The sequence below is a fragment of the Mugil cephalus genome, chromosome 17 (assembly GCF_022458985.1).
Source record: "Mugil cephalus isolate CIBA_MC_2020 chromosome 17, CIBA_Mcephalus_1.1, whole genome shotgun sequence".
NCBI lineage: Eukaryota > Metazoa > Chordata > Actinopteri > Mugiliformes > Mugilidae > Mugil > Mugil cephalus.
Window position 1 is genome coordinate 6,569,942 of NC_061786.1, and position 13,814 is coordinate 6,583,755.

General features: G+C 42.6%; 1 protein-coding gene across 3 annotated transcripts in view; it reads right to left on the reverse strand.

The window, feature by feature from the left end:
• LOC125023376 (apoptosis-stimulating of p53 protein 1-like) overlaps positions 1-13,814 on the reverse strand; it is a 43,656-nt gene that overhangs the window by 25,086 nt on the left and 4,756 nt on the right. For 2 of the 3 annotated variants that reach the window (XM_047610587.1, XM_047610585.1), the window contains exons 1-4: positions 10,054-10,329; positions 5,583-5,730; positions 2,999-3,106; positions 865-926 (exon numbers count right to left, since the gene is read on the reverse strand). In XM_047610587.1, coding sequence (XP_047466543.1) covers positions 865-926; positions 2,999-3,106; positions 5,583-5,730; positions 10,054-10,170 — 435 coding nt within the window. In that variant the 5' untranslated portion in view covers positions 10,171-10,329. Of the gene's footprint in view, positions 1-864; positions 927-2,998; positions 3,107-5,582; positions 5,731-10,053; positions 10,330-13,814 lie in introns of those variants that run through there. The other variant, XM_047610586.1, reaches the window with a different exon arrangement.

A 13,814-nucleotide genomic window follows, 5' to 3' on the forward strand; every position in this document is an offset into this window, starting at 1 on the left:
TCATCACTGTCACTAATCCGCGGGCTAATCCGCTAGACTACACACAGAGACAAATACGTACACACAAAGTGCACATGCATTGTGTGGCATGGGAATACCCGCTCACACAGACACACTGGTGTATTTATGAAACTGCTTTCAGGGTTTAATTTGTGTTCCTCAAATTAGATGCTGAGAAATAAGATCCAAGCGGCATCGTCCGGCTGCAGACTGGCCTGGTTTTTTTTTTTTTTTTTTTTTTATTAGAAGCCACAAGTCTCTGAGCTCATATCGCTTTGTTTTTGAAGTCTGATGCACATCGCAGCCCGCAGATCCAAGTGCTTTTAAAGGGACACTGCCCGGCTCAGTTAAAAGCTAGAAGAATCCACACAACTGCATTTTTAACGTGTCGTCTCATATATTTCCAAAACAAGTTAGTTTGACACACTGACGTGCTTTTGTGCTAGGATACACATTTAGAAAGAATCAGCAGCCTCTTCCCTCCGTTTCCTTCCTTAATGCTAAGATCATTTCCTTGGAACCTCAGGGGGGCGGCACAAGTACACAAACCTCTTATTATTTCTTATTTATCAACAGAGCCAGCTAGCTGTTTCCCTCTGTTTCCAGTCTTTGTGCTAAGCTAAGCTAGGGGTAAACAGGATGTAGCTTCACATTTTTAACAGCCAGGTGTCGAAGTGGTATCAGTCTTCTTTATCTAGGCCCACAACAAATAAAAAGATACTTGTGTTCCAAACATGCAGGTATAGAGGAACATTTCTCATGTGTAAATATACTGTATGTGATCTTCTGCGTGTACCGGACATAACATTGTATCTGGGTGGAAGCAGAATCTGTGTGTGTGTGTGTGTGTGTGTGCGTGCCTACCTTGTCATTAGCACTCTCTGTTGCCTCCGTGGTCCAGCTCTGCTCCAGAGGCTGCTGACTTCCTGCATATAAATGAACAATGAGAAGAAATGTGAGCATGAATATTAAAATAACATATTAAAATGGACCTGGGTGTAGTTGAGCCTTGTGAGCTGACACACACACACACACACACACACACACAGAAACAAAGAGAAGAAAAGAAAGAAAGAGAAAGGTTTTGGTCCTGATTAACCACTCAACCACATGTGTGCCTTAAAGTAAAGATTAATGGACGGCAAACATTGCTGTGAAAACTATGACTATCCTTTCCATAACACTGCGCATCAATCGGGAGTTTCTTATTCTATTAACAGGTCTTGATGCACGGCTTCATTTTCTGTCATGATATGTGTGTAAAAATTGCTGACATATTTCACGCTCTTCTCACAGTATTGTCTACGGCACTCTGCCGGTGAAAGGTACATATTAAGTGTCTTTATTTATGTTCAGTCTACTATCCACTAATAAAGAGGGCGTTGTTGGCAGCGTGCCTTTTACAACACCTCTAAAATGCTCAGGGCGAAGTGGTGGCGTGAAGTAAAACCGATGCTGCTGCCAAGGCTGTGTGCACGGTTGTTAAAGACATCGGAAACATGCGGCAGAAAAACTGACAATGATACGCTTTGTTTTCCTTTATTCTATATGTAGCTCTATATTTCTCTAGTGGCGTAATCTATAAATAGCATCATTTGTTTTCCTCCTACTGAGACCAGACAGGGTGAATCTGGGCTAATCCCAAGCTGCTTCAAGTCGGTTAATAAAGCGCTTACTGTACGGCAGTACTCTGTGTTCAATACTGTCCACGGCCAGTAAATATCCAATCGGCATCAGTTGATTAGGTGTTAAAATACGGTGGAGGCCACAGAGCAGTCACACTATAGGACAGTTAAGATAGTAATAATTTATCAACTTATCGAGTCATTTATTTAAAGGACTTATTTGGCTATGAAAGAGGGACAGAGGAAGTCACCACAGGCGCCCCCAATAAGCCTCAGGGGGCAGATGATGTTAAATTAGCCTGGTAGGAGGTAATACATTAGGGTAATGTGATCCTCCGGTCCTTAGCTCGTTTAAGGAGCTGCTTTATAATATTAGCTGCAGAGCCAAACGCAAGTTGGCAGCACATGTGGAGGGACAGTTTGAGTCCCATCAACCGGCCTGTCCCTTAAAACCACAGAGGACGTCTCCCGCTGTGTCAATATGTACTGACAGCTTCAAAATCACTTCCAAATTACAGAAACAGGCGGACCGAGCGGGAGAGGCTGCCTCTTATCTCCTCCGCAGGCAAATAAACCCGCAGCTGTTCCAGATCTGCTGCTCATAAACTTATTATAGATTTGTGTGGAAATGAGGTGTAGATCTGTTTCTGTTCAGCAGGGCGTTTGACAGGCAATGGAAGCAGGTGTAGAATAAATATAGTATTAATAATGTGTTAGAAATAGACGGTTAACAGTAAATGAAACGCATGAGGAAACATTAATGGGCTCTATGACTCAGCCAAGACGGCTAAAAAAAAAAAAAAAAAGGTGTTACATACGCTTCGCGGGTCACCAGCATATGATAATAAGGAATTCTAATGAATGGTAATTATGTATTTAATGAATGAGGGGTGAAATGGCAGCACACCAGTAGGTGGTGAGGTTGTCCCATCCCTGCGGGCAGCAGGCACAAAAACACTACGGCACAGTGGAGCTATTCCAGCTATGAAGAACTAGTTTAGCAGGCCGGTGTCACAGGAAGTATTCTTTACAGCGTTGAGCAACAGCCAAATATTTCAGCAGAATCTCCTCTGACATCTCTGCAGCATTCTTCTGTCCTCATCCTCCCACGGCCACACCCGCCCCATTATGTAATTCTAATCATCTTATCTGGCTAATTACTGGCCAAGTCCCTGACCTCACCTCTAAACCTCACACACACACTACTGACACTGGCTTTATGTTTTCTGCTCACCCTCTAATGGCCATCCCTGCAGAAAATGTTTCCTTTAGAACGGTCCCCTCGTCGGCCAACGACTGGATATTAACTATTAGTTTGCTTTAATGGAAAGCTTTCATGGGATCGTCGTGCGTGTGTATTTGTCTTGCCGTACCTTGTGGCCAGGAGGGGCAGTGTCTGAGGTAGAAGCTGACCTCGGGCCTCCTGGCCCCCCACTGCTGAAGGAGATCCAACAATAACAACTCCTGTGGGAGAACTCGCTCTGGGAGAAGACACAGAGAGAGAGAGAGGAAACCTTTGACAGAGTTCCCACTAATTGTTGAGAAACAACATCACATTACTGTGGTGCATGGCCAGGAGCCAGAAAAAGGTGATTCATATGTTAGTCAATTATTTACTATACATTCTGTTAAACAACATATCTTCACAATTACTGTACACACTTCCATTGCTCTCTGTTTGCTGGCTACAACTGTATAACCTGAACCCATTCTTAAAACACATTTACATAGTAGGTTTGAAACGGAGATCTCAGTTTCCAAATATAACATACATATATTTGAGAAGACGTCTATAAAATGATGTACTAGACAGCAACGGTGCAGTACACTGATACATGTTGTATATATAATGTAAACAGTACCACTCTGACTATTCTTCTTGTTTTTTGAATGATCTCTGTCGATCACTACTGTGGAGGGTAACAGTCGTCTTAAATCTCTTTAGAGATGGTTCTGTGAGTATTTCTGTGCTCCTCAAATAATCTCCTTTTTCTGTGCCATCATACATTTTCACACAAGAGTGGAAACCTTGTCAATCATTCTCTGTTGTGGTCTAGAATTGCCGATTTATTATAAAGATCCAATTCAAGCACGTTTAACAACCTTAAACAACATTCTGCTCCGAATAACAACTGACATGCGATCATCGTTTTCTACACCTCTTCTCTAATCAAGATCCTACTGTGCCAGGACAGGCCTCTAAACTGGTTGTGTTAGCTCACAACTGGCTTGCGGGTTCATTCCTCAAATTCAGACACTGGGTGAGACAGAGTTCTCCATTATGTATTTACACATGTATGTGCTCTAGAAAGCAGAAAAAGTAAAAGAAAGGTCACAAGTGTAGAAGCGTTTTGATAAGAACAGCAGCAGCATTGTGACCGTGAAATACATCACTCTATCACAGCTAAGTGCGCGCATGTAGACAATGTGTCAAGACACACATACAACAGCCATGAGGCCATGTGCCCTTGAGGCACGGCCTCTCTTCAAACACTGACAGTCTGACACACAATCTATTCCACCCTTTATTATGTGCTTCTTTACAGTGTCACCTTCTGGGACGCAGCGTAGTATTAGAGCCATTTATAGCCCGTCTGACCGCTCAGTCACACCGCGCCGTCACACAAACACACTGTGTTGTTTCTTCGACGGCGGTGATTGAATGTATGTGGGCCGCGCTTCAATGGAGACGGCAGTTTTTAGTGTCTGTATGTGATGGACTGGTCTATTCAAGCTTACAATGGCACACAGTGTCCAAGAGGCACTTAGCGCTCTATCGATTTCTAAGGATTTAACCGCGATATACGTCTGTTTATAACTGGCTTTGCAGTGTGTGATCTAGGTTACAGTCACACGCGGTCCTTGTCCCAGTTTACATGCAACGGAGAAAGTCGAACAACTGACGGGAACATGTCCTCCTCCTCCCCAGTAGGTGGCGATATGTGTAATTTTCGGGCCCCCTTTCCGGTTGACCTATTATGTCATATAATAAACAACTGGAGTCGTTAATGCGGCGCACAAGAAGATGGATAATAGTGTAGCTTTTCTTAATCTTGCGCGTAATGTGCGTGACGTTTCTGGGAGCTTCTGCCATGTGGCTGCTCAAGGTGATTCTTCCACCAACTCTGTTTACCTTCTTCCCCGAAACTACTTTCTTGGATGGTTTCGTTCTGAGTTCACACGCCAGCGTAGTGGTCGTGGGGCGTGCGAGCACACGTTGTACAGTTAAAGTCTAATTGTTCATTCCGGAGAATCGCATTATCTGGGTGCCTTAGTCAGCCCGATATTAGTCGGAGTAACGTCTTTACATGTTTGTCACATAGTACTAGAATATAATCAGGTAAATACTGAAGACAAGTCGTCGATAGCAATTATATGATAATGAGACTCAACGAGATTCAATTATGTAAGAACAGTTTGTGGCTCCTTTTCATTAGTTTGATATTCCCTGTTTTGTCTTGGCTTTTATGACTGCAAAACCAATATTTGACCAATCCTATATACAAATTTCATTTTATGTCAAAAAGTCAAAGGACTGTGGGGGTTTCTGAGTGACAGACCCATCATTCATTCATTGTATTTAGCCTATCCATTCATTCCCACAGCGGGGTGTACACTTGGAGTAGTGGGTTTGTGAGTGACGATCTTGCTGAAGGCACCTCCGCCATGGACACAGTGGGATGCCAACCCCCATGTCCTCATCTGACGATGCAGTTCTGCTCAGATCTGTGGAGTATTTTAGCATCTTCCAGCTGAGAAGCCAGGTATTTTCATCAAGAACCGGTTGAGACCATATCAGAGTTATATGGAGAAGAACATCAAACGAAGCTTCTCATCTGCTCAGTGTGTAAATCGGCAGCTTCTGTCTAACAAACTGAATTAGATGCGGTTACAGCTTTTTCTGCTTTTTCTTTAAAGGCAATAAGAGTTCATATTTTTTATTTATCGTGGACTCACCATGGCCATTCCATATCTCAGCGAGGTGACACTCCCCCTCTCCGGCCTCTTTGCAGTACTCAACCACGTCAATCACTCTGGTCGCCGGAGTAACCGGGACCTCTGTGAGCATCTGCTGGGTGTCATTGAGGTAAACTGTCAGGATCACCTGTAACCATGGAAACAAAGGGGATTACATGTAAAACATCCAGCATTCCCATTTTCAGGATATCTCCCACTGACGAATGACTGGGAGCAAGTCACCAGCTTTTACTGAATACTTTCCTTATCCGTTTATTGGTAGTAGTTAATCAGCTCCTTGTAGCTGATAACAAATGATCAGAGAAACTCTTATCTCTGCATTCAGGAGTCATTGTCTCCAGGCTGTGTGAAAGTGACTACATGCTGATAAAAGTCTAAAAGTCGAGAGACTGAGTCAAGATTGGATCAATAAAACCACCTACGGAGCTGAAACTCAGCTAGACATTACGTGGAGGGCAACGTCTGGGTAAATTGGAACTCCGGTCACATACACATGGAAGGGTTTTCTGAGACTGGAATGAATAGCGACAGAAAAAGCAGTTTTCATAATGAGGCTGCAAAATATGTTCATGTCAAGCTGTTAAATCAGCAGGTTTTCTGATGAAATGAAAAAAAAAAACATTAAATCATATCAGAAAAATTTAACCTGAAAATCACAACCTATGCCTCTGAAATTGGTTTTCAGAGAAGATTAAAAAAAAAAGTACGTAGATATGGACACTTCTGATCTAATAGCTAGTTGAAGCACCCTTTGATTTGATTCCAGCACTTAGGCTGTTTGGATAAGAGTGTATTAGCTTGGCACAACTTAACTCGGGAATAAAAGATGATTTATGTGCGTTTCATTTTTGTTTCGTTTTCATTGGTTTTCAGCATCAGTGCGTGGGTCGTGATTTTTGAAATAAATAAATAACAAGTTCTGATTAATAATTATTAGTATTTTATCTTTGTTAGATTTCTGTACATAACAAAAACACACAATTCTATGAATCATAGGTTAAATCCGAGCAATGGCATAATTTTGAAGAATCTAACACTGTAAAGACTTAATACCTTGTCCTGTCAGTTTATTATTCTTATTAATGTATCCGATCTTTAAGGCATGAGCTGGACAGAAATGATTCCCACCCCCCATTATTTTGTTATGAAATCCCGTACATTCTGTGGTCAAAAGATTAAAATAGCAATCGGAAAAGGACATCCTGTGTTATCAGCTGTGATGTCACCAGTGATGTCATCAGATATCAGATAGTCAGTCTGCAGTCGAAAGATACATTTAGGGTAATCTGGGATAGGAGCACACAGACACTCTGAAACACACACAGATACAGATACACTTTTAATCCCAATGTTGCTTTCTCCTGCTCTCTCTCTCTCTCCCACACACACACACACACACACACACACACACATTGTACCCTGTCTACATACAACAGGATGCACAGACATACACTCAAAATATATACTGTACACTAATCCGGGGTCCTCTACACACCTGTCCCAGATCGTGTGAAGTAATCTGTGGTTGCATGCAGACAGACTGAGCAGAGACACATTCACTAAAGCTCGGATTAGACACACTCGTTTGACACGCGTATACCGTACAAACGCATGCAAACTCTAAAGCCCTGCTAACACAGTAGGGGTTATCGCTAGTCCCGCAATATATTTAGAGCAGGCTAATCACGGTGTCATGTTTCCTGTGGTCAGAAACATCATAGTGTTGGCAGGGATGAAAGGACGTTTCATAATCAAATCATGCAGAGTGGTTTTGGCACTGGAAGCAGATAGCGGTGAAATATTAACAAAAACGGTCACTATAACTGAAGCACAGACACACGCTGTCATGTGATGACGGTTGAAAATGTGAAAAACAACATCATTCAATGCAGATCCACTGAAGTTAAGGTTATTTACTTATGACTTAGGCAGGAGTTGTTTAGATACATTAAAGAGATGCTAGTGCAGGTCACTGAGGCTTTACACTGAGCCCAGGGTTGCTACATGATGTCCTGAGCTCCCATTAAAGAAGAGTCACTTTCTCTTTTGAAACACTACTGAAATTCTTCCACATGCCCATTAACTGTGCTGGTCGTACCCATAATTAAGTGAGCAGACGTTGGGCCATAAAAAGGGTAATATTTGGAGCCTTAAAATGCACTTCAAAGGATATTGTTGTTCACATCGACTGTAAATGCAGAAAAATTTGCTCTTGTCGAGAGAACAACCTGGCAGGACTTTGAAGCTGAACTTTCAAAAGATCCGTTTCTTTCTTAATCATTTGTTTTGGCTTGTTTTGAGATTTTCAGCAGTTATGTCAATGCAGACCCTGCCCTCCACAGGGAAAAACTATTCACTAAGGCTACACTTCAGATTCTGCTTACTTTTTAACACGTTACTGCTGCTATGTTCACTTCCAGATTTCCCAAAATACGGTGTGCACCAAGGTCATAATGAAAGAACGTGTGTGTGTTAAATGCACATTAACAAAATGTATGTCATTAAATATAATTTGCGTTAACTTAATTACAGCAAGTTAGCTGTAAGACAGCTTTACTGTACTGTTGTAATTGTGATATTGTATTTTTAAGCCTGGCCAGGGACGAAGATTAGCAAATTAGGTCTTATATACATCACATTTTCCCTGTTGTCTGTTTCAATGTTGTATGTATGGCCCCTGTTAGATATAACAATAAATAAAATAAATAAATAGTTATGTAACGGCTTTTAATCTTTGGTACAGTAGGCTAGGTTTTGTTGTTCGTAAGCTTAATCTACTCAAGTTTTAGAGCTCTGTAATTACAGCATGTTGTCCCCTCTGCCCCACGTATCTGCAAGGTACCGGCTCCAACTAGTAAAAGTGACGTAGATCATAAACCCATCCGGCTCCACTGTAAACCAGTGCCTGCTTCATCCTCCTTTACAATCAATCTGTGGCTCTCGTTTTTTTCTTAATGCTGCACATTGTCTTGCGTTTCTTCCGTTTCCAATGCGTCTCCTCAGATTGTAATGTGTTGAGATCTCAGGGCCACTAGACACACGGGTTAAGCACGGTACACGGCGCCGTGCAGAGATGAGTGAGAGCTAAACGGTGTCTTGTGATCCTTTGGATCTGGGATTCTCCAAACTGGAGCGTAAACACATGTTGACACGTACATCAGAAAACTTTTTGTCGTTTAACTCTGTACCACACATCGTCCTCACAGAAACCCTTGCTTCGTCTTTTGAACAGGCTTCAAGTTTGATTGAACAGCTTGCCTAGAATCGTGACACATGTGAAGGTTATTTTAATAATAACATTTATAAATACCATTTCAGTATAATATATTGCACACAATATACTCCACCACACATTCTGTTTGTGTACGGGGCAAATAAAACAATCTACCATTATGATATCCAGGATACTCCAAGCCAAAGGGTCAATAAATAGCAGTAGTTTGCATTTTATTTGTGTACCTGAAAGATGCACGGACTTTAAGTGTCTGCCATTTAAAGGGGATTTAATGAGCTAATTCCCAGCTCTTTGTTTGCTTGTTTATTGTGAAAGTGAAATAAGCCACGAGAAAATAGTTATCTTTGTGTTTAGAAACCCAATCTGCTGTTTACTCTCACTGCAGACGTCAAATATGGCCACAACAGGTTAGGTCCTCTATAGATAGCCCTGGCTATATAGGTCAAAAGCAGACCAAAACTCACAAATAGGCCAAAATAAAGAAGATACACATGGATGGCTCTTTCAGATTCTTCTACACCAAACTAACTATGAGCGTGTTCATCTTTATTGCATGTGCACGGGACGGCGCTTAAGACGTTAAACCATAACAGATTTAAAGTACGGGATGATCAATGCGCTCATTAGTACGGACTCTCTGTGTTCTCTGAGTCGTATCTCTAAGTCCTTATGTTAATTTGAGTTTTTAAGGTCAACTTCTTTCTGCTTGTTAGTGAGCACCAGCACAGACACAGAGAGAGGGAGAGATTGAGTTGTGGTTCTTAAAATGCCTCCGGTGCTGAATGGAGTGACTCCTGCTATTTTTGGCATTACAGGCGAAAAAGAGACAGTCAGAGAGAAGAAGTGAGCCGTAGAAAACATGGATGGTCATGTTATTAATTGCTCAGTGGCATTTCAACACACGGTGTCACTTTTAGAGGGGTGGGGGGAGGAGGATGGCACGGTGACAACTTGCTCCCCGTGTCACAGCAGAATATTAAAGTACAGTAAACTCAAACCAGGTCTTTTCTAACGCACAGAGCCTCCCGCTGTAACGTTAATTTAATCAACTGAGTTGATAAAAGTGTCTCAGTGAAAGGAAACCAAACTCACACTAATGTTTAAGTGAAAGGCACACACTTCATGCTATTTTTCTTCCGTGTATCACACATTATTGCGTATAAAGCGTTTAAAAATAACTCTCACTAAAGTCAAACTACTTTCTGTCTCACTCACCCATTGTTTGCTTGTCCTGCTTTTGACCTTCTTCTTCGGCTTCCTGCGTTTACTCTGTTTGAGGATTTTAGTCAGAACCACCAGTCGCTCGAACACAAGCCCCAGAAAGCGTCTCATTGGGAAACCATGGCCCGGAGGCACAGGCGGCGGCGCGCCGACGCACGAGTCTCCGAGCGCATGTGCGTCCGACCCGGAGAAAGAAACGCGGAGGGATAATTAACGGTGTCACACAGAGAAAGTGGTGCCTTTGTAGGTGACAGTGGGTTTGAAATATGCGAGTGGGTGTGCGTGAGCCCGGGCAGGGAATATAGGAGAGTGTCTCATCGGGGGGGAGGGGGGGGGGTCGGCTTTCAGTAAATGTGAGGAGAGGGAGAGGGGGTGAGATAAGAAAGAGAATGGGGACGCTTTTTGTGCCCCCGTTCCCCATGTCCCCTTTTTTCGTTGGTAGAAGCAGACGATCTGATGTTGTTTTTTATCTATTTGATATGGTCCTCCGATATGCGTGACGCGTGAAGCTGTTGGGAGGGTTTTATTCATCGAGGCCGGGTTAAGGTCAGGGTGCTGTAGGCGTTTACACTGTAAAAGTTTAGTATTTCATGATCCAGTTTAAAAAACTTTAAATTATTAGTTAGTTAAGACGCTGATTTCTTCATATTTCAAGCGGTGACGTACACTCCAATGTATTTCTAAATATTAATATAGGAGTATAATCATTTATTTACACCGGAGATGCAAATACATTGGATTGGAAATGATCTGAAATGGGAACAAAACTGTGCTGCGGGACAAACTGCTGCTGTTAGCGAGGCAGAAAAATGACTGCAAATAAAATCAATGCCAGATTTATTCTTGTTGTTTGTTTGCACACTAATAAATCTGCCTTATCTGCTCTGCTGATCCAGCAGCTCCACTATTATTCTAATTAAACGGATCTGTTCCGTGCTCATCTAGGATCAACTCTTCCAACACTTCCTTCTGAGTTCTCAGAAATAGGAGCGTGTTTTTCAGTCAAAAGAAGCTTTGTGAGCACCAAACTAACACGTAACCATCAATCACAAGATTATCCACCAAAATAGTCGTTTCGCTCGGCTCACTCCTTGATAACTTCCAGCATGTGACAACTGTATAGTCCTAAAAAAAAGTCCCAGACGTTACGTTGCCAGACTTTTTTTTATAGCTCTGAGTGCAGCAGAGCTGGAGCCGGTCAGGTCAGGACCGGGGTCAGGACTGACAGCTTCACTTAGAAAATCTTCAGCAACACAATCCTTAAACACAGGGTGTTTGTTACTTTGTTCAAGTGTACTCCCGGTGTTACTCTAAAACTGATCACCTATAAAACACTGAATGCAACAGTCATGATTACAGTAATTCTCACGCCTGATATAACTGCATTGCTGGAAACAGTTACGTGGAATTCTTCCTCTGGTCTTTAATTGCGTCACTTTTGACAGACAAAAAAATGCTTTCAAGCGACAAGTGACAAGGAAAAAGCTTGAGCAAGAGACCCCGGCTGAGACGGGGTCTGCCAGACAGAGATAGAAATAGAGGGAGAAGGGAGGAGAGATACATACACACATACATTCACACATACGTACATATATGCATACAACTGGATAAAGCATGCAAGCAGCATACCGCATACAACTGGTATAAATGATGCAAGTCACATGGTAGATTTATAATGAATAAAAAGAATGGATGGATGGAGGCTTGTCAAAAGTAGCATGTTTACAACACGTTAAGGGAAAACTTTTAACAAATTATTAACACGTGCATGAGCTGCTATTATGACCTCAGATGGCAGTTTGGGAAATAAGCAGATAATTTAACCCTTTGGAGGGCAGTAATATCAAAAGCCCTCAAAATCCCAAAAGAAGCTGATGCCTGCAAGCAGAGAAAAACAAAGTTCTCTGCATTTACTGTCAATAGGAACTGAACAGGGAGTCAAGACATGGATAAGCGCACAAAATCCCAAAACACAAACCTGAGAAATATCCCTTTAAGGTCCTTTTTTTAAACAGACGTCAGAAAGAGTGAATAATTAGAACAGTTGTTCATTAACTGTGGAAATCATGTGGTTAATTAAACAGTAAACACTGTGTGTATACAGCGTCTGAACTGTTTGGACTGTGGTGTGGAGTGAGGCTGTCCAGCAGCAGCAGCGGTAAAAGCTGGGGGGCAGAGATTAGAGAGGCTCCACTGATACGCTGCAGCACGACTGCTCTGTCCCACACGAAAAGAACACAGAAGGTGCATTGGCAGAAGAGCTGTGCCCCCCCCCCCCCTCCTCTCTCTCTCTCTCTGTCACACATACACAAGGTCACATGTTGGCTGCATGTGCTTCACATACACACACTAACACCCCGTGTCTCCACCACATCTATTAGAGCGGGCAGAAAATCGGCGGCCGGTTCAGAGGAGCGGGGGCGTCTCTGCTGACTGAAGTGATCAGCACAGCATCGCCGGCGCGGCATCTCGTTCACAAACACGCCGTCATAAATCACAGATGAGCCGTCGCGCGGGGTCTGATCGATATTTAGGCCCCGCAATCCTCTGCAGCTGCTTCGTGGAGACCAAACTATCATAACCATTTAGTTTTGCAACATCAGCCAGATTATGTTAATCCAGACAAAGTGATGAAAGTTATATTCAGCTCATTTAAAGTGGCGAGTGCCAGTCATCATAAGTCAGAGAAGAAGCAGCTACGTGACAGAAGTATCTGTGACTGTCAACAAATGTTCTTCTAAGTTCTTTTAACAAACAGTACTGTACTTCCAGCTACTACACAAGACAAAACCACATAACAGATAATCAGACTCTGCCAAGTTCTAGTGGAATAATAATATTGTGGAGCCTGTTGTCCTTGTGAGGCCGTTTTCATTTAAGACTTGGTTTGAGAACAAAGGTTATAATTAGGTTATGGTTAGGGTCAGACACTTGGTTGAGATGGTTAGGGGCTAGTGAATGCATCATTATGAGCATATTATGTGCATTTTTATATGCTCATCATTTAGAGTTACGGACCGGAGCAGTAACTTTGTGCAGTCTCATCTGGTTACCTGTCAGCTCCACCTATCCAGTCAAAAAAGTTGGTCCGTAAGTGAAATTCAGATGTTTTTTTTAAACTGATGGGTTCACTGTGTTCCCCTGCTTCCCGTCTTAGCTGCGCTAAAAGGGTTTGCATGGAGAGTCTGTGTTTATCACGGTAGAATACCGCTATTAAAAGTCAATCTGATTGTGGAAGAGCACAATCAAGTATTGTTAGCAGCGATCATTTGCTAACAACGCTGGATAATTTGAGAGGCCCTTAGAAGTGACTCTCATTAATACACAGGATAAGATGTTACAATCCCTTGTGTCATGATCTGAGGCAAAACTCATTTAGAAGCCTAGTCCAACTTAAAAACTGACCAGCAGTCAGCTACCAACTAGCAACCAATAAGAGGACACCAGCTAACTAATCTAGCCAACAGCAGCTGCTAAGAAGTGATGGGACATGGGACATGCAACTACACTTCAACCAACACTTCTCCCCTCTGCACAGATCAGAATTAAAACACTAGAAGACACCAGCTAAGTAGCCTAGTCAACATCAGCGGGCAGTATGCAGCACATCGTTGGGTTTTCAAGCGGGCGCCTCCCTTCACCGACGTTTCGTTGAGTTAGGCCCACGACATCTAAAGAAGGTTTAACAGTGAGTTCCAGCGTCCTGGATTCACCCCCCTCAATGCAGCCACCACGCAACCGTGTGACTTTCAACC